This window comes from Thamnophis sirtalis, unplaced genomic scaffold (genome assembly GCF_051295495.1).
Source record: "Thamnophis sirtalis isolate CommonGarterSnake01/CBP01778 unplaced genomic scaffold, rThaSir2_p1.2 scaffold_13, whole genome shotgun sequence".
In the NCBI taxonomy this organism is placed as follows: Eukaryota; Metazoa; Chordata; class Lepidosauria; order Squamata; family Natricidae; genus Thamnophis; species Thamnophis sirtalis.
The window spans coordinates 30,472,927-30,494,566 of record NW_028261393.1 but is presented as its reverse complement, the minus strand read 5'-3'; the positions used below and the strand labels follow the sequence as shown (position 1 = coordinate 30,494,566).

At 42.0% G+C, this 21,640-nt stretch overlaps 1 protein-coding gene across 17 annotated transcripts in view; it reads right to left on the bottom strand.

Annotated features, from left to right (window-relative positions):
• MACF1 (microtubule actin crosslinking factor 1) overlaps nucleotides 1–21,640 on the bottom strand; it is a 362,565-nt gene that overhangs the window by 185,376 nt on the left and 155,549 nt on the right. For all 17 annotated transcript variants that reach the window (XM_087728267.1, XM_087728270.1, XM_087728280.1 and 14 more), the window contains exons 14-21: nucleotides 20,808–21,099; nucleotides 19,565–19,693; nucleotides 10,419–10,496; nucleotides 7,379–7,540; nucleotides 5,055–5,159; nucleotides 4,562–4,657; nucleotides 4,298–4,423; nucleotides 2,262–2,414 (exon numbers count right to left, since the gene is read on the bottom strand). In XM_087728267.1, the coding sequence (XP_087584393.1) occupies nucleotides 2,262–2,414; nucleotides 4,298–4,423; nucleotides 4,562–4,657; nucleotides 5,055–5,159; nucleotides 7,379–7,540; nucleotides 10,419–10,496; nucleotides 19,565–19,693; nucleotides 20,808–21,099 (1,141 nt within the window). The remainder of the gene's footprint in view (nucleotides 1–2,261; nucleotides 2,415–4,297; nucleotides 4,424–4,561; nucleotides 4,658–5,054; nucleotides 5,160–7,378; nucleotides 7,541–10,418; nucleotides 10,497–19,564; nucleotides 19,694–20,807; nucleotides 21,100–21,640) is intronic.

Genomic DNA, 21,640 nt, shown 5'->3' with positions numbered 1-21,640 from the left:
TTTTCTTCCTTTAAGAGCAACAGAAGATGTACAGGTGGTCCTCAACTTACAACTGTTCACTTAGTGATTTTTCTAAGTTTCAATCGCACCGGACTTACGACTGATCCTCATCCTTAATAACTGCTGCAGTCCTCATGGTCACATGATTAAAATTTGGGTATGTGGCAATTACCATCTATTTATGATGGTTGCAACAACCCGGGTCATGTGACAGGATCATGTGACTATTTGTGACCTTCCCAGATGTCTTCTGACGAGCAAAGCCAATGGGGAAAACTGGGTTTGCTTAACCCAGCAGGGAGGTGACACGGGCCTGGATCCAGGCGGTTATTACCGCCTCCCTTCGGGAGGGGGTCTTTCCCTCCGCACTTAAAGCGGCGGTGGTGAGACCCCTCCTGAAGAAACCATCCTTGGATCCAGCCGTTCTTAATAATTATCGTCCAGTCTCCAACCTCCCCTTTGTGGGGAAGGTTGTTGAGAAGGTGGTGGCCTTCCAGCTCCAGCGGTCCTTGGAGGAAGCTAGTTATCTCGACCCATTCCAGTCCGGCTTCAGGCCTGGTTACAGCACAGAAACCGCTTTGGTCGCATTGACCGATGACCTCTGGAGAGCCAGGGATGGAGGCCACGCCTCCATCCTGGTTCTCCTTGACCTCTCAGCGGCTTTCGATACCATCGACCATGGTATCCTTCTGCGACGACTGCGGGAGGTGGGGGTGGGAGGCACTGTTTTGCAGTGGTTCTCCTCTTACCTCTCGGACAGGTCGCAGTCGGTGTTAGTTGGGGGGCAGAGATCGACCCCTAGGCCCCTAACATATGGGGTGCCGCAGGGTTCGGTCTTATCCCCCCTACTATTCAACATCTACATGAAACCGCTGGGCGAGATCATTCGGCGGCACGGGATAAGATACCATCAATATGCGGACGATACCCAGTTGTATCTGTCCGCCCCGTGCCAACTCAATGAAGCGGTGGACGTGATGAACCAGGGCCTTGAAGCTGTTAGGGACTGGATGAGGGCTAACAAGCTTGTGCTCAACCCGGATAAGACCGAGTGGCTGTTGTGTTTCCCTCCCACTAATTTGGCGAGTGTTCCATCTCTCAGGCTGGGGGGTCAAACATTACACCCCTCAGACAGGGTTTGCAACTTGGGAGTCCTCCTGGACCCACAGCTGACCTTTGACCACCATTTGTCAGCTGTGACCAGGGGGGCATTTGCCCAGGTTCGCCTGGTGTGCCAGTTGCGACCCTACCTGAACCGGGAAGCCCTCACAACAGTCACTCGTGCCCTTGTGACCTCTAGGCTGGAATACTGCAACGTGCTCTACATGGGGCTGCCCTTGAAGAGCATCCGGCAACTTCAGCTAGTCCAGAATGCGGCCGCGCGAGCGATCGTGGGTGCACCTCGGTTCACCCACATAACACCTATCCTCCGCGAGCTGCGCTGGCTACCTGTTGATCTCCGGGTGCGCTTCAAGGTGCTACTTACCACCCATAAAGCCCTTCATGGTAGTGGATCTGGATACTTGAGAGACCGCCTCCTGCCAATTACCTCCTCGCGACCAATTAGATCACATAGATTAGGCCTCCTCCGGATCCCATCTGCCAGTCAGTGTCGACTGGCGACCACGCGGAGGAGAGCCTTCTCAGTAGTAGCTCCGACCCTTTGGAACGATCTCCCCGTGGAGATTCGTACCCTCACCACCCTCCAGACCTTCCGCACAGCCCTTAAAATCTGGCTATCCCGTCAGGCCTGGGGCTAAGAGTGTAATCTATCCCCACCCGAATGGTATGAATGTTGTGTTCTTTTTAATTATGTATTGTGCTTATGTGTCATTGTTTGTATCCCCTTTCCCTATGAGTTGTAAGCCGCCCTGAGTCCCCACAGGGAAAAGGGCGGCCTATAAATAAACTTTTCCAATTTCCAATTCCAATTCCAATCCACTTAAGAACAGTGGCCAAAAAAGATTGTAAAATTGGGCGTGATTCACTGAACTACTGCCTCTTTGAGCAACAGAAGTTCCGGTCCCAATTGTGGCCATAAGTCAAGGACTACCTCTATGCAGAGCCTGATCATTATTTTGAGCCACGATTAAAAACGCAGCCAAAGGTTCTGACTAAGTGCAAGGAGGAACCCTGGGATTCAAACCATTTGAACTGGCTGAGATTTTGAAAGTCTGAAAACAGGGAATCCCAACCCCCACCTGTCTTATTCAGGAAATTCACAAGCCCTCCCAAGTTTTCCTTCAGCTGTTCTGGCTGACCTCAATTTGGCGGTAATCGCAAGCCGCCTTCACGGAGATGGTGTTCTTCAAAGGGCACTCAGGGTTTCGGGGCTTCAGTTGGATGATGCTTTTGGACCTCCCCACCAAGCTGCCCACAGAGCTCTTGGACTGGATGAGCTGCTCCTTTTCGTCCTGCTCAAAACAAAAGCCAGATGACTGTTACGAGAAAGGTGGGAGAGAGAGGCAGTCACAGCAAGGGACTCCCCCCCACCAAAAAGACACCTACATAAGCCCTGTGGCCTCCCCATCGGGGGTGAGCATTTTGCCAGGGGCAGGAGTGAGAGGGGGCGTGTCCTCCCTTGAGCAGAGGTTGGCAGGAAACCCCCAGCCAGCCCCTTTCATTCTCTTCTGGCAAGAGGCTCCGCTGGCTGTTCATCCTCCAAGGCACCTCCACCCACCCACCTGGGAGCACAGCCCAGAACCCAAAGACGAATTTACCCAAAGAACAGTGAACAGATCCAGACCCACTGTCTTTTTTGAAGAGAAAAATGCTGGAGTTTTGCCAAATAAAAAAATGGAAGGGGTGGAAGAACTGTGCAGAAAGGTTGTTCAGAAAGATTGATGTATGGACTGAAAGCAGTTTAAAACCTGGCTGAGACAATGCTGGTAGGTAGGAAGATAGTTGAAAGAGATGATAGATAGATAGATAGATAGATAGATAGATAGATAGATAGATAGATAGATAGATAGATAGATAGATAGATAGATAGATAGATAGAGCTTAAAAATGAGCTACCTGTGCCTGTCCCAGGGGAGCATGGTTGGAAGAAATACAACTGTAACTCATTCATTATGATCATTAGGCATCTACTTTGGCCCCAGGCAGGTGCCTTCCTTGTAGCCCTCAAACAGCAACAAGTTTCGTTGGGTTGTTTTACAGCATCTCCTCCACTTCCCTACACAGTTTCTCTTCCTGGGGTCCTTCAACTTTCCCCTCCAAATGGCTGGAATCTGCCTCACCCGACTGCCCCAAAGCGCCCTCCCTTCTTCCTCTCTCTTCCAGAATGCTGGTCAGCCCAAGAGCATTGGTGCAGATGGCTGGCTGCAAGCACAAAGCTCCCACTCCGGAGGAGTCTTCCAGCGACACTCCTTCTCCTGGTTATGCTTAGAAAGTCTTCTCCATCCCACCCATCTTTCCTGCTGGCCTCCACCCTTGTCTGTCCTGCAGTCTCCCTCAGCCAGATTGGAAGCCTTCTTTTCTTAGCCAAACATTTTAATACAAATCTCACCACACCCTCCCTCCCATTTCTTGTTAGAAGAAGCCCAATCTTGTCAGGAACTTCCTTTCCTGCCCCTCTCCTAATTTCTATGGAACACAGGTGGGAATCACTGGTATTGTAGTTCAAGCAATCCAGAAGACAACTGCTAGAGGACGCCATGGTGCCGCTTCTGATTCAGAGCCGGTAGGCCTAGAGCTGCTCAGAGATCAGACCTCAGGGGACAATGTGCATCTGCCAGGCAGCCAGTCAGGAGAAGCCAGCTTAGGGACAGGGTCCACACTGTGCAGCATCAGCCCATTAGCAGCACCTCAGGAAGAACCCAAAGGGCTGCTCCCCATCAAGGGAGACAAGCTTTGGCCAGACGGATCAATGAAATTGATCTCTGACTCAGAATTTCATGACAGCTTGTGCTCCCCAACAGCAGCACCGACTTCAGTGCCCTGAAAATAAATAACATGCTGGGGACCACTTCACAGATACATGTGAGGGGGATGCCAATCAAACACAAGAGGACTTCAGTAAAGCAGGTCTGGAAATGACCAATGAGAAAACAAAGAGTTTTGGCATGCATACACATTCCTTATTTGCTTTGAAAGCACAGAGCTATTAGCAGTGCTAGGATCCACTCTAATCAAATTAATTGATTCCCAGAGCATCAAAGAAGGCAACTGTTGGAGAAGACCACCACCACAATTGATACAAGGAGCACAGTTAGCAAAGGTTGGGAAAATTGTAGATGTTCGGAAGGTCTCTGGGTCTACAGGATACCATGTGACTTGTCCAAAAAGCACCCACCATGGAATCCTGGAGCAGGTCCTCCAGGCGGGTCAGGCTGGTATTGCGGTCACAAGAATACTTCCTTTTGATGTTGTCCTGGAGGCTCTTCAAGAACATCTCAGATTCCCGGGCATCACCAAAGAACTGGAAGGGTATAAAGAAGTCTTTCATTTGCCCAACCCCACAAAACATGTGTACATCCATGGCAAAGACAGGCCAGAGTAGGGAATCCTGGCATTGTGAATTGACTGGGGATTCCCAGCCCTCCCTGATCTGCCCTACCTGGAAGTAGGCGGTGTTCTCCCTCAAATGCTGATCCACACACAAGCATAGCTGCTTGATCCAGTGCCACTGCGTCTGAACTGCAGCACTGTAGGCCTGGAAGAGACAACCATAGCTCTGCTGAAGGACAAAAAAGCCCAGCAGAAGCTGGGGAAAACCAAAGAAACCGTTGCTTCAAGCAAAGACTTCCCACAACTATATGCCCAGTTCCAGAAAGGAAACTTTTCCAGAACACAAGACAATTGCTTTATAGTTCTCTTTAAATTGTTAATATGTTGCATGATGCACAGGGCCTCCAATATATGGCTTTATCACATAGGCACTAACTCATCTGTGGATCAAACATGTATTCATATGGGAATGAAAGATGGAAAAGGCTCCCCAAAGAGGACGCTCACACTCCCCAGCCATCCTAAGTCCTGGCCTTGCCTAACCCCTTCCCAGAACACTCCCAAGCAGGAGCCAATAAGAGCCCCTCCCAGCCATGTCCTACCTCCACTGTTTGCTTGGCGGGGTGATTCTCCAATGAGAGCAGCTCAGAAGAATCTTGCAAAGCACGGAACACGTCCTGCTTCTCCTCCAGCTCCTCTGTCAGCTCCTGGGTGGGGAACACATCAAGGGCTTAGGAGGTGATTCTATTGCCGAAGCAGATGGAGGGTGCCTCTTGGCCAAAGACAAGTCGGGCATGTGGAGGGATATAGAAAGATGGCAAGCCACCATTGGGGAATTGAGCAGGAGGGTCTGGGTTGTAATGCTGAGGATCATACTTGTCTTTCTGGGCTGTGCTGAGGCTGTGTTCCAAAAAGGGGGAAGCTCTAAGATTAAAGGATGATGTAGGCAAGGACAATTTTCAACATCTACATCTGTGATAGCACACGTGCCAGAGGTGGCATGCAGAGCCCTCTCTGCTGGCACACGCCCTGTTGCCCCAGGTCAGATCTCCATGGTATTTCTTTCGTGAGCTTCTGTTTCCTTGCAAATGACGAAACAGAAGCTCACGAAAGAAAAAGATCTCTCTGCGCTCTCGGTGTTGGGATGTCCCACTTCCCAGCTGGTCTCCAAGTCTCTGCTGCGCATGCGCACATGTCCACACGCATGCCTGCATTTGCTCGGGTGCACCTTTCAGTTTGGGTAAGTGTGCGTGCACAGTTTGGGCACTCGGTGTCTAAAAGGTTTGCCATCACTGATCTACATCAACATTCAATAATAGAATAATTTTTTCATGTCCTTTTTGAAGAAAACCTGGACTAATTTGGACTAGGACTATTAATGTTAATTAATAGAATATTCTAAGAGGCAAAAGAAGAAAAGGTCAGAAGAAAAAAGAGAAGAAGGAATTAAGACTTCATAATTGGACAATTGGGAGATATATAAATTGGGGAACTATAAGGCTGTAAATTATTATGAAATAAAATATGAGGTTTTGGAGATATAACTATGGGATTGATTAAATAGAAACTTTTTAAATATTGAGATATTGGAATAACAGAAATATACTTTTTATAAGCTGTATCAAATGACTATAAAATGCATCTAGAGATGTATGAAGAAATATTGTGCATGTTAAGTCTGCATGAATCCTTAAGAAATGACAAAGAGACAAAGGAATTGTTTAAAGATACAGAAATGAATGTAGAAGTTATTCAACAGCTGGGGGGAAGAGGAACACGATATTCAAGAATAGATGAGAAATCAGAAAAAGCAGGGGAAGGGGAGAATAAAAATGAGAAACATGAAGCTAGGAACAAAGAGGAGAAGAGACTAATAGGCTAACATTACAATTTATAATGGTACAGAGAGAAGAGAGAAAAATCCCTTTAAAAAACAAAAACAAAAGGAAGTTTTGTGGATGGGTTTTCAAAAAATGCAGCAGAAAGAGGCAAAAGGTACTAGAAGGGAAAGTTTAGTAGACACAAAAAAACTAAAGAGATACAACATTACAAGAGAGAGAGAGATAAAAGACAGACCAAAAAATTAATAAACAATGGAATTTTAGAAAGACAAATATATGATTGATAATGAAAAAATATATTAATAAAATGGGAAAACACCATAACCCCAATAGGTTTAGGTTAGTAGACGGTAATTTAGGACTAGACAATTTAACTGAAGTGTTAATATTAACAGGGTGTTAAAAGATATTGTGAATTTAAAATACTAATGATTAGAAATGATGGGGACCTTGAGATATACTCCTGTGATGGACTGAATATTATTAATGATTGGTGTTATTAGTAATCCTATACATTTGAAATATTGATGTTATGGTGGACTAATGAATGATTTAAAATATTGAATGACAACATTTACTAAGGGATAATAAACACAAGGTGCAAAGAATGTTATTTATGCTTCAATGAATCAAAGGGAAAATGTAAAAGGAATATGAAATGAGAGTAGTATTGTTTGAAGTTGGAAGTTTAGAATTTCACATATTATTTCTACTGTTATTGTTAACATTGTATAAAAAAGATCTGACCCAATCAATGCACTGTCCGTAAAATATGTATGTTTATATTGGAAAAAATAAAAAAACTTTTTTAAAAAAAATGAAGAGTCCGGTAGCATCTTTAAAACTAAGAAATGTTACGGTCAGCCACATGCTACTCATCAAAGCCTTTGACTGATAATAAAACTAGAGTATTAGACTCTTTCCAATGTTTGGCTGTCACCGACCAACACACTCTCTCCTTACAATATCTACACTGAAAAATAGGAAATTGTGATTACAAAATCTCCCTCATGGGCCTCCTCTCTTGACTCTCAGAAAGAAGTCACCCTTTGGTCCTTTGGTCGCTATAAGATCTTTCTACTCACTGAGAAGTAACTCTTCTTTGTTGTCAGGTTAGGGTTGTTGTCACTCCAGTCGTAGGCAAGCTCTTCCTCCTCCTTTTCATTTAGCCAAATTAGCTCAGTTGTTGCTTGTGATACAAACTCATACAAACTTTGGAGATGACGTAGTCGAAAACTGGATGTCTCCTGCATAAAGATGACACATTTTGTCACATTTCACAATATTCAGCGCAGAAAATACATAAGATCCAACTAAGTGTTCAATTTGCATACTATCCTCTTTAAACCAAGAAAACAAAAAGACACCAACTTCTTCACTGTAAAATTTTTGAAAATGATGTGATGTGAAAAAATATGCACGCAAAGAACAAAAGGATGTTCAGAAATGCCATATTTGGGGAAAAGTAAATACAAATGAATGCAAAAAGGCATCTGGTTTTTGTGTGGAATTTCTCTGCCCAACCTGATGGTAAAATACATTGAAATGAGAACCTGAGCAATAGCAATAGCAATAGCAGTAGACTTATATACCGCTTCATAGGCCTTTCAGGCCTCTCTAAGCGGTTTACAGAGAGTCAGCATATTGCCCCCAACAATCCGGGTCCTCATTTTACCCACCTCGGAAGGATGGAAGGCTGAGTCAACCCTGAGCCGGTGAGATTTGAACCGCTGACCTGCTGATCTAGCAGTAGCCTGCAGTGCTGCATTTAACCACTGCGCCACCTTGGCGCAGCAAGTGAGCTCCTGAGTCCATTATCTCTAGAGATGATGAGAGGAGGGCAGCCCCAGCAAGGAATCTGTTCTTGTGGCAAGACAAATGGCACACACAGAAATGGCCTTTGAAGGAAGAAGACAATGGCATTTCTGTGGCATTCTTGGCCGTTTTCCTGCAGGTGGTTCATTACCTGAGTAGATAACATTTTTAGTGCTATAAGAAGCACAAGAAGGAGTGCTAGCACTTGAAGATGTTTATCAATAAAGGAGAATATTTGTAGCTCAGGGTAGAGAGGAGGGATTCTTGGTGTTCTCTGAGCTTGCTTGTTTTCTTGCAGATGTTGCACTATTCAACTAGGTAACATGATCAGTGCTAGTAAGGAGTGGGGTTTACTCTCCCTTTATATTCTAGTGGCTTGCCCTGTCAGTATTGGTAGAGGGGATCTTGGTGGTTCTTTGATTGGGCTGTTTCCTCTTAACTTGTTTGGAAGTTCCTTGATTGGGATACTGCTTACCTCTTGATTGCTGGTCTGATGTTAATCCTGGAGTAAATCTATGCTCATCTGGGTGTTGATTGCTGATAGGGAGGTGTTTGGGTCTTTTTGTTCTCTTTTTGGCTTGTTGATTGTTTCTTTTGCACAGAATGTAGATATGGTTTATATCTTTGTGTCTATTGATGGCCAATTTGGCAGAGCACAAGGCTTCCAGAAATTCTCTAGCCGTTTTGGGCTTGCTTGGTCTATTGTTTATTTATTTATAATATGTTTATATATTTATTTGATTTTTATCTCATCTTTATTACTTTATAATTAGTCAAAGCAGCAAATATACCTAATACTCATTCCACGAACGCTTATTCCCACAACAACTTTGTGAGGTGTGTTGGACTGAGAGAGAGTTATTGGTCCAAAGTCATACCTAAAGTGGGACTAGAACGCATCGTCTCCTGGCGATTGACTCAAAGTCAGAGAGCTGGCTTTCACATTACCTAATTGTTTCAAGTTGAATGTTGCCTATTTGTGTAATGAAATGTCTGAAGGAAAACAACCAAGCTTGGAGAGCATCAAGGACCCCATAGCTCTACCTTTTTTTGTATATGTTTTATTTACACTTTTTCTTTAACAACCGACATTTTTTTGTGAACAGTGTAATGACTAGGTTGACATATTTTTCATACAATGCTCACAGTAATAATACAATTACATATGCATAATTTTTATCTACCAACTTCTAACCTTAATATACTCAATATAATTATAATATATTATTTTATGTATCAGTCGATATTATGCTATTTTCCCAATCTATCGTTCAGTGTTCCACCACATTTTCAATATCTCAACTTTCTATAAATACCAATAAAACCAGTTGCTAATAAGATTTAATCAGTCCCAAGATTATATCTCTAAATCCCCTGAATTTATAGTCCTTGAAAACTATATTTTCCAATTTTTTTTTACATCTTGTTGATCATAATAAAAGTCAGGGTCAAGTAGCTTTCCAGATGTTGTTTAATTCTCTCACCACTTTCTTTTGAATTTTACACATTGCAGTAATCTTCTTCATCCAGTAGATGGCTCCCCTGCTCCCAATTCCAGGGTTCCACAGTGCAAAAATCAGAAACAGTTGATTGTCATCCAATCAGGAGAGGTAGAAATTTAAAAAACTTCGTGGAAATTTTAGAGTAAAAAAAAAAAAACAATTTCTCCCAATAGACACTTTTCACAATGTTGTTTCCAGGCTTTCTGTGTTTTAAATCATCCTTTTCTTTTACTTCTGAATCTTTAATCTTCCTCTTTATTTTTAATCTTTAATCTTTCTCCATAAATCCAATCGCCATTTTTTTAACATTTAGAGATCATTTTTGGAACTTTTAACTTAGGTTAATTCTCTAAGGTAACAGTTGGAAATTTTCTCACCCAGTTTCACTGCTCTATTCATACACTGCTCCAGCATAAGAGCTTAATGTCCCAGTTGTCAAAGCTTGTGACTGACCAAAAATGGACGTCGTCCCTGCTGCTGTTCAGGAGAACTTTCTTTGGATCAATGAGGAAATTGTGGTTTCCTTGAAGAAGCCCCTTTCCTTTCTTCACCTCCTCTCCAGGGAGGATTAACCTCATAGGGTCTCCCAGCAAGCAGTTGCTGACTGCATTTTACGGAGCCCGGCGGAGCTCCGCTATTTCCCAGCCATGCAACATCATCCAGAATCCCCATAGCTCAACCTTGAGCTACAGAGATTCTCCTCTATTGGCACTGGCACTTCTGTTAGGGCTTCAAAAAGTTTAGGAATTTGCAAAACATCTTCAGACATCCTTTTGGCCCTGGAAAGAAATCTGCCAAAGATACTCACCATCAGTTTGCAGTACTGCGTCTCCAGTTTCCCCAGGGTTTCAGTGTAGCTAGCACGGAAATTTGAAGACATTTTACCCTAAATGGAAAAGAGGACAAAAAGGGCTGATTAAAAATAATACTACAATAGTTGGAAATGCTCATGCTAGACATGATGGCTTCTTTGAAATTCTTCCTTCCCTCTTCTTTTCAAATTACACACTATGGACTCGACGCAATTTAATAGACAGTGCAGTTCAAATCCAATTAGGGCAGAAGTAGGCAACCGTCAGCCCATGTGCAGCCCTTAGACCAATTTTTGCAGAACTCAAAATTTCCTTCAGGATCAGCCATCAAAACCAGTCATTTTCAGCAATATGGGTTGCTTTTTATTTTTGCCTTCTTAAATACTCAAGTTGTACTTGAGCATTGAGGTGGGCATTAAGCACCCACCTTTCAGAGTTCGTAAAGAAATAAGCAAACTCACAAATTGCTTTTAATCAGCCCAGTGTTGTGGTACTATTCAATCTGGAAGTCACTCTGCGATGATTCTGTGACCCCCATGAGGTTCAGAAAAGGGAAAATAATAATCCTTCCCTGCTGTAGAGACCAATTTGCACTATGAAAAAGCCAACTATTTTCTTTTCTTGATTCTTTCTTTCAGGAAAAGTCCCAGCTGCTTTGGGTCTTCTCTGTCCCTGAGAGAAGGACCCAGAGTAAAGGCCAGCCAGGTAGCAGACTTGCCTGTTAATGCATGGTCTCTTTCTCCAGCTCAAAGGTGGCAGAATCGACTAGAAAGCCTTCCTACTCCTTCTCATTCTTCCTTTCCACATGCAAAGAGTGGCTGAGTTCCCACTACATGTGGAACCAGAAACCAACACACCTCATTTGAGTCTAGATTATTGGACAAACCCAGTCAGTAACTCAGCAGGTTACTTTGGAGGGGGAAAGGTCCAGCTGGTTCTGGAGTAGGGCCATTCCCTCTTACAGAGAACGAGTCTTGTGGAAAAACAGACTTTGGGTGATGCTAGCGGAACCTGCCTCACCTGCCGAATCAAAGAGCTGAGTTATCAATGCCAAAGAAGCAGAGACTGCTTCCTAAGAGCCTGGCCCTCAGAGGCCTTCAATGCCTCCACCGTTTCAAAATATATAATGTGACAGAAGGGGAAAATGGCTAAATTTAGGATTAGACAGTAATCACATTAGGTACATTTTGTTTCAAATACATTTAAACACAAATGAATGACTTTAGTTCCCCACTGCCCTCAATCTTTGGGGAGGGTAGCTTTTGGCCACACAGAGATCAAAGGCTAAGCAAAAAAACCTCATATATTCCTGTAAACAGACCTGCATTATTTATATAAGTACCATATTTTTCAGACTATAAAACGCACCAGACTATAAGACGCACCTAGGTTTAGAGAAGGAAAACAAGACAACAAATAGTTTTTGGCCTCCATGGGTCCCGTTTTTGTCCTCCCTGGCATCCAGAAGCATTCTGCAGGCCAAAAACTTGCCCATTTTTGGCCTCTCAAACTTACCTTGCGTCCTGTTTTCAGTCTCCCCAATGATGGGGAGGGCAAAAACAAGACCCATGGAGGCCTCTGGAGGCCAAAAACAGGCCCATTTTTAGCCTGCAGAGTGCTTCTGGAGGCCGTAGAGGCAAAAGCGAGACCTGTGGGAGGTTTGGGAGGCCAAAAACAGGCCCATATTTACTCTATAAGACACACAGACATTTCCACCCACTTTTTTGGGTGGTGGTGGTGGAGAATTCATCATAATCTGAAAAATAAGGTAAATTCAGAATAAAGCATAGAATAGAACTCAGAAGCAGAAAGTTATGCAGCAAGCAATAGAAAGTCAAATGCTTAAGAGAGAGAACTTAGAGATCAGATCAGAAATTAGTTTGATGATGGACTAATTTCAAAGATGCCATCAAAAAGAACATTAAACAGACATGGAAAAAGGCCAGGTACTTTGGACATTTGCCTGATAACAGAGGGACACAAAAGTGATATAATGGTGGCCCTACCACTAGGCTCGCCTACTCAGAGGACCTGCTGTAAGATGGAGAGGCGGACTACAAAAACCTTTTGGGTTCGCTTTGGAGCCTCCTAATGAAAGGCTTAGTGATAAATATATACAGTGGGGCAAAAAAGTATTTAGTCAGCCATCAATTGTGCAAGTTCTTCCACTTAAAAAGATGAGAGAGGCCTGTAATTGATTGACATCATAGGTAGACCTCAACCATAAGAGACCAAATGAGAAAACAAATCCAGACAATCACATTGTCTGATTTGGAAAGAATTTATTTGCAAATTATGGTGGAAAATAAGTATTTGGTCAGCTACAAACAAGCAAGATTACTGGCTCTCACAGACCTGTAACGTCTTCTTTAAGAGGCTCCTCTGTCCTCCACTCATTACCTGTATTAATGGTACCTGTTTGAACTTGTTAGCAGTATAAAAGACGCCTATTCACAACCTCAAACAGTCACACTCCAAACTCCACTATGGTGAAGACCAAAGAGCTGTCGAAGGACACCAGAAACAAAATTGTAGACCTGCACCAGGCTGGGAAGACTGAATCTGCAATGGGTAAGCAGCTTGGTGTGAAGAAATCAACTGTGGGAGCAATAAGTAGAAACTGGAAGACATACAAGACCACTGATAATCTCCCTCGATCTGGGGCTCCACGCAAGATCTCACCCGGTGGGGTCAAAATGATCACAAGAACAGTGAGCAAAAATCCCAGAACCACACGGGGGACCTAGTGAATGACCTACAGAGAGCTGGGACCAATGTAACAAAGGCTACCATCAGTAACACGCTACGCCGCCAGTGACTCAGATCCTACAGTGCCAGATGTGTCCCCTTGCTTAAGCCACTACATGTCCGGGCCCATCTGAAGTTTGCTAGAGAGCATTTGGATGATCCAGAAGAGGATTAGGAGAATGTCATATGGTCAGATGAAACAAAAGTAGAACTGTTTGGTAGAAACACAACTCGTCGTGTTTGGAGGAGAGAGAATGCTGAATTGCATCCAAAGAACACCATACTTACTGTGAAGCACGGGGGTGGCAACATCATGCTTTGGGGCTGTTTCTCTGCAAAGGGACCAGGACGACTGATCCGTGTACAGGAAAGAATGAATGGGGCCATGTATCGTGAGATTTTGAGTACAAACCTCCTTCCATCAGCAAGGGCATTGAAGATGAAACGTGGCTGGATCTTTCAGCAGGACAATGAACCCAAACACAGCGCCCGGGCAACGAAGGAGTGGCTTCGTAAGAAACATTTCAAGGTCCTGGAGTGGCCTAGCCAGTCTCCAGATCTCAACCCCATAGAAAACCTTTGGAGGGAGTTGAAAGTCCATGTTGCCCAGCGACAGCCCCAGCAACAGTGTGTGACAACCTTGTGAAGACTTACAGACGTTTGACCTCTGTCATTGCCAACAAAGGATATATAACAAAGTATTGAGATGAACTTTTGAAATTGATCAAATACTTATTTTCCACCATAATTTGCAAAAAAAAACTTCTTTCCAAATCAGACAATGTGATTGTCTGGATTTGTTTTCACATTTTGTCTCTCATAGTTGAGGTTTACCTATGATGTCAATTACAGGCCTCTCTCATCTTTGTAAGTGGGAGAACTTGCACAATTGGTGGCTGACTAAATACTTTTTTGCCCCACTGTGTGTGTGTGTGTGTGTGTGTGTGTGTGTGTGTGTGTATGTATGTGTATATGTATATGTATATGTATATGTATATGTATATGTATATGTATGTATGTATGTGTGTGTGTGTATATATATATATGTGTGTGTGTGTTTGTGTGTGTGTGTGTTGTATTTGTGCTGATAAATAAATAAAGGGAGACTACTATAGATCTATTTCAAGCTATTTAGATCTATACTAGTCTCCCTTTATTTATTTATCAGCACAAATACAACACAAATGTAACAAAGGCAACAGTAAAAATATTGGGTTTCTGTCTGGATGGTCTCTGATGGACAGAGAATGGAAGCAGTTGACTTCCTCCCATGTTTGGGCATACCAGGGGTTGTGTTGTGACTTTATATATATATTGTGTGTGTGTGTGTGTGTGTGTGTGTGTGTGTGTGTGTGTGTGTTTGTTTGTTTTTTTATTTGTGCTGAGAAATAAATAAAGGGAGACTTTATTAGCATAAATAGCATAAATATAACAAATGTAACAAAAAAGGCAACAGTAAAAAATATTGGGTTTCTGTCTGGATGGTCTCTTGTGACGAGCCGAAGACAGAGAGTGGAAGTGTGACCTTCCTCCCATATTTGGGCATACCAGGGGTTGTGACATATATATATATATATATATATATATATATATATATATATATATATATATATATATATATATATATATATATATATATATATATATATATATATATATATATATATATATATATATATATCTGTCTTCGGCTCGTCACAAGAGACATATATATATCCGTGTGTGTTGTATTTGTGCTGATAAATAAATAAAGGGAGACTAGTATAGATCTATTTCAAGCTATTTAGATCTATACTAGTCTCCCTTTATTTATTTATCAGCACAAATACAACACAAATGTAACAAAGGCAACAGTAAAAATATTGGGTTTCTGTCGTGATGGACTCTTGTGACGAGCCGATTGACAGATGATGGAAGCAGTTAGCTTCCTCCCATAATTGGGGCTTACCAGGGGTTGTGACACTATATATAATATGTATGTATGTATGTATGTATGTATGTATGTATGTATGTATGTTTTCTGAGGTTTTTGCGGGTGTTAGTATGTAGGTCTCTAGCTATTCGGGTTTTCTCCTTGGCGATAGTTTTAGTCTTATTAAAATCAATTTTATGTCCTGTGGCTTTAAGGCTTTAATAAGACTAAAACTATCGCCAAGGCTGAACATTTCAACAACCGAATAATCAGAGAAGCCATTGAAATAGAAAAACGCCCACACAGCATGAACAGGCGGGACGATACCTCCCGCCTGCCAGCCATTTGGAAGCCTGCCCTTATTGATAAACGAGTCACGAACATGATGAATGACACCAGGCCCATACTCACAAGAGCCACACAGAATATCACCACCAAACATCCACAAAGAAAACAGACAAAAACACAAACTGATGAGGAGGCACGACCGAGGACCAGAAGCCAGACTGCAAATGCACAATTAGCCTCTTTAAACCCCTCCTATCCTTACATGAAACACAAACCCCCAAACAATCAGAACACACCTCCACTCAATCAGGACACACCTCCACCCAATCAGGACACAGCCAAGCTCCCACCCAATCAGTTCAAACCCCCACTGGCAGTTAAAAGGAAGAAACAGCCGAGATCTCACATTGCTTCTGGAAGCACCAAGCCTGAAGTAGCCTGAAGATGACGAATGAGACTTCGTCGAAACGTCGCCAAGACATCTCCAATTTTACGCGGGAGAAAACCCAAATAACTAGAGACCTACACACACACACACACACACACACACACACACACACACACATATATATATATGTTGTATTTGTGCTGATGATATACAATATATTATATATATATATATATATATATATATATATATATATATATATATATATATATATATATATATATATATATATATATATGAAAAGTATTTTATTGTTTTAATTAAACAAAGAACACAAAAAAGAATCATCCTTCATTACATCTTGTAGAAAGCGTGACGATTGGTTACAAAAACATTTCGTGTGTTTCTTCCACAATCATTACATATACTTCATTCATATTGTACATTTTAAATGTTTTACTATCAATGTATCAGAATTCTCATTTAACTACAATTATTTAAACGTGCTTTTATCTGAAATCATTTGAATTCAAAGACACAACCACCTACTGGCATTCACTGCCATTTACCAATACAACACATGTATATATCATTAAACATTATCCATTAACATTTCCTTGTTATTATTGTAGTTAACTAAAATTATTTACTATTTATATCACCTCTCCTCTCATTAGCCCCAAAGAAAATTATACCTTTATAGCAAGATCTAAACAAGAATTTATTAATAAAATGTATAGGTCTTTTCACCAAGTCCCAATTTACAATTTATAACCAAGTTACTTTACTAGTTAAGGTTATCATTTCATTATTGTTGTCGTAGTTAATTATATGTTAACAAATAGACATTTAATAACAATCTAAAACAATCTACAAAATACTGAAATTCCTACTTATTAATCACCAAAGATTAACTATTTATCATCAACTTTCATTATCAACCTGTATCTTTCCAGTGGCAAAACAATTTTATCTCTCTTGCCAGTTGTGTCAATTCTCTTTTCAGCTCCTTTATAAAGTTTTTATAAACTTCTCTCCGCACTTTATTGCTTAAAAGATCTCTCAAATAGTCTCGTTGCCCTGGAATTGTTATTAAAATTAGCTTGTCTTTGGTTGTCTGGCTTATTTCTGAAAAGGTTTCTCTTCTTAACTCTATCATTATCACCCTTTTTTTTCCCTCCTGTATCTTGAAATCTGGGATAAAGCTCCAAACTGTCAAATTCCCTTCTTTCCACTTTCACCCATATTTGCTCCATTAAAAAGTTCATCTATTATCTTGTCTTTATCTTCTATATCGTGGGTCGTCAACCTGGTCCATATCGCCCACTAGTGGGCGTTTCAGGATTCCAGGTGGGTGGTAGGGACTTCGGAGGTTAAAACCTCCTTTTGAGCAAGTGCAGTTGCAAAATAGGAGAAGCAAACACGTGGGAAGGGGAAGGGGAGGAGGGGATAGCAGAGACAGCCAGAATCTGAAAAGAGCAGTTGCAAAATAGGAGAAGCAAACACGTGGGAAGGGGAAGGGGAGGAGGGGATAGCAGAGACAGCCAGAATCCGAAAAGAGCAGTTGCAAAATAGGAGAAGCAAACACATGTGAAGGGGAAAGGGGGGAGGGGACAGCCAGAAGCCGGACAGAGCAGTTGCAAAATAGGAGAAGCAAATACGTGGGAAGGGGAGGAGGGGATAGCAGAGACAGGCAGAAGCCCAACAGAGCAGTTGCAAAATAGGAGAAAGAAAAGTTATAGGTAGGAGAGACTTGTTGGCTAATAATAATAAGTGGGCTAACTGGCTCGGCCTTACTTTTGTACATTGCCCTAAGGAAGGTAAAAAAAAGGAGATAAAAAGGAAAAGATTTAAAAAAATTAACAAAAAAAGGGAAGAATAATAGAGAAAAGGGGATAAAATAAAAGAGGAGAGTAAGCAGTGTTTAGTCTGGCTCATAAATTAAATTTTAAATAAATTTTGTTATCTTATAAAATAAAAGAAAGAAATAAGTAATGGAAGAAGGAAAAAATAAAAAAGGGAAAAAGAGATCCTTGATATAGTGAAATACTATAAGAAAGGTAAAGAAGAAGAAGGCAGGAAAAGGAATTTTGTTTTGATGGTGACACTTAATAATAAAAATTGGCACCTAATACAGCATTGTTTTGGGTGTTTGTAATAAAAGGGAAAAGAGGAGGGAAAAAAGCACTGTGTGGAGTGCAGATCAAAACGTAAAAGTAAAAGTAGTTGTTAAATTGTGAAACAAATGTAGAACCCATGTCTGAAAAAAAGAAATATGCTCATGTTCCACACTTGCGCAAAAACTGGTGGGCGGTAAGGAAATTTTTCCATCAAGAAAGATCCATTAGTGGACGGTAGGTAGAAAAAGGTTGACTACCACTGCTCTATATTTTCATTCTCTTCTTTAATTTTTGGGGCTCCAACCTCATCATATTTTGCTGTGAGAAACAATAGTCTATCCAACTTCTTCTCAAATCTCCCAAATCCTTCCAAAATATTTTGAATTCCAGTCAGGATATTTCAAAATTTTAAGGTTTCCTCATCTGCATATTGATCCATTTCCCCCCCCCCAAAAAAAAGATGAAGGAAAAAGAAAAAAGGAGTCTGATAGCCACTGCCACTCTAGCCTTCCAAGCCTCTTTTGTGTGTGTGTGTGTGTGTGTGTGTGTGTGTGTGTGTGTGTGTGTGTATAAAATTGACTTAAGCACAAGTCCTTTTGTACTCTTCAAAAAAGAAGGGTTCTTTTTCTTTTCCTTTTCCTTCCCTTGCCAAAATATTTTCCAAAAGCACCTGCAAAAAACAATTCATGCCCTTGGCTCTTTATCAGATTTTGTAAGCAAGTTGCAAACCCTTCAGTTACAAAATAAGATCAAAGAGGAATGAACAAAGGATACATTGTTTCAAAAAAAGAACACCAGGCTCTGACTTCCGAATGGCAGATTCCACTTTTTCATACTTGTCTCAAGCTTATGGAAAACAAAAATCTTTAATTGTCTTTGGTGGACTTTAATAACAACTGGTAGGAGGAGATAGTTAAAATAAAAAAGAGTATTTTAATTCAAGCCAAAAAATAAGGTGACAAAAAATAGAGGGGGGAAAAAATCAATTCATTCACTTCAAGCGGAGAAACAGGAAACGTTACGGTCACTTCAATCCACAAAATGTGGTTACAAGAAAAAACAAGAACTTTCCAAGGCAGTGCAATAAGAATTAAATTCGCCGCTTTATTCTTTTACTTAAAGGACTAATTGATCTTTTTTTTTAAAGTTTCTTTGGGCAATCTTTCTCAAAATAGAAAAAACACCTTCACCCAATGGACTCACTTTCACTTTCTTCCTTCCAGAGCCATCTCCTACTTCATCAGCCTGGGGGCTACCTGTTTGCCGCTGGCTTGAAGCACTTCCCTTGGGTCAATCAGGGACTTTGCGATGTCCCTGAGATGAGCAAGGCTTTGTCTTCTGTTCACCGTCTCTACGGGACAGTTTAGGTCCAACTGGACTGTCCAGTGGCAAAAGTGTCAACGGCGGTCTCGGATTATCGAGACCGCACGTTGTGTGTTGCGACGTTGGCTCCTCCTCCTTGTGATAAATATATTTTGAAGTTGTTGCATTGGCTATCAATGCTACCCGGAGGAATAAGATGATGATTAGATGAGGTGAATAGTTATAGACCAAGAAAAAAGTTAGCATGTTCTAGAGAAAATCAACCCAGCTCTAAAAACAAGGTAAACATAGTCCCACTTTGCCTCCCAGGGTCCTCGAAGCCATCTTGAAGAGGGTCAAATGAGCCCCAGTGGGTCTGCTCACCTCGTACATCCTGGCCTCCTTCACGCTGGAGCCTATCCCTTCGACGCTACTGTGGACCTGGCGCTGAACCTCCAGCTGGGCTTCCACACTGGGCAAGTCATTCCCCCATTCGGATCGCTCCAGCTTCATCTGAAAGGCCATCAAAAGGAGCCACCAGTCAAGGCAGGGAAAAAGGATCCCCAGGTCATCCCCAGAGGGTTCTGCTGATCAAAAATGCTTCTTTCTACTCTACTGTCCTTTTCCAATTGATTTTTAAAACTAAAAAAAGTCTTAACTATTTACATTTACAACATTTGGCAAGATAAAATCAGTAGAAATCTTTTCCAAATTTGCCTAACTTTTACAATAAATAGGCCAAATAATGTTTTTCAAGACAAACTGGCCTACTTGTGTTGTGTACCAAGTCGGATTACTTTCAAGAGCAATACGACAACCTGGGACCCTTTGGGTCATCGTTTCAGAGACAGTTTTTACCAGATGTCAGTCTCTGCTTTGCTGCTGCCATTGAAACGGGGAGGGGGGCATGGTATTTGGGAGGGGTTTACTAATTGTGCTGGAGGAAGATTCTGGAGTTCTGCTGCCTGTCGGACTGCGCATGCGGAGGAGGTTCCCGCCAAGGCCAACGGCACCGACATTCCATCTCGGTGATGCCTTTCGAAGTTATCTCGCACCTGACACTTGGGAGAATTATGATTGGACTGCAACTGGGATGCCAAGGGGTGGGGAATGGGTTATTTTATATATCTCTCGCTTTCACGCCTAAATAATCAGTCTTCGCTTTGCTACGCTTCTAATAATTTATAATTAGTAAAAGTACATTTGATTTCTATCAATGGAGTCTCGTGGTCTTCTTTCCTAATTACTCAATGAAGAGGTGTTGACACCAGAATCTTCAATGCTTACAACAACAGCAGAGCTTTTAATGTCCTGGAAAAGCTCTTAAAGATTCAGAGATGCATCTACCTTGAAAGTAACCCATGTTGTAGTACTGCATAGCACAGTCAAATATCAAGACTTGACCACAGGAAATATGACATTTCATATTATGTCATATCAAGTTTTATAAAACGTGCTAATTTCAGTTCAGGGGGGGGGGTCATGGGTTCCGGATTTTGGATGCATTCTGAGAGTTAGCCCATTTGAGGTACCTGGGTTCGGAAATGACCTAGTTCAACACTTTATCTGAACACACCACCAGACCCATCACCTGATGTCCTTCTTTCCTTCCCACCATGCAACGCACCTGTATCTCTTCCACCCAAGAGAGCAGCTCATACACAAAGCGGAGGTTGCCCTCGTCTTCAGAGGATGAAATGGCTACTAACTCCACACGAGGCATTGGCTTCCGAATCCAGGAGGTAGAGGCAGGAGGGGCAATCGTTCCTTTCAGCAAAGGTTCCGTCTTCAAGTGTCTAGTGCTCAAGGAGGAAGGCTGTGCCAAGTCCAAGGAGGAGGGGGAGGAGAAGTGACCTTTCCGGTAAAGATTGGTACACTCCAGCCTCAAAGTTACCAATTCATCTTGAAGCCGCACAATCCTGGGAGAGAGTCAGGCAAGATAGACAACATAACCACCAGATGGATTTGTATGGCTGACAAACTGTACTCAACTAGTAGTCCTTAATGGTGCTACATCTACATGGAGGGAAGTAAGCAGTGGGGTACCACAAGGTTCCATCTTAGACCCAATACTCTTCAATATCTTCATAAATGACTTAGATGAGGGAATAGAGGAAGAACTCATCAAATTTGTGGATGATACTAAGCTGGCAGGAATAGCCCATAAGACAATCTCAGGATCCAAAAAGTTCTTCACAGACTTGAACAATGGGCCCTATCCAACAAAATGTAATTCAATGTGGAGAAAAGCAAGGGCAGGAAAAACCAAAGGTAAAAAAACAGATTAGGCAAAACCTGGCTCAAAAAACAGTCACTGTGAGAGGGACCTTGGAGTCCTAGTAGACAATCACTTAAACATGAGTCAGCTTGTGCAACAGCCACCAAACAAGCTAATGCAATCCTTGGTTGTATAAACAGAGGCATAGAATCAAATCACGTAAAGTATTAGTACCGCTTTAT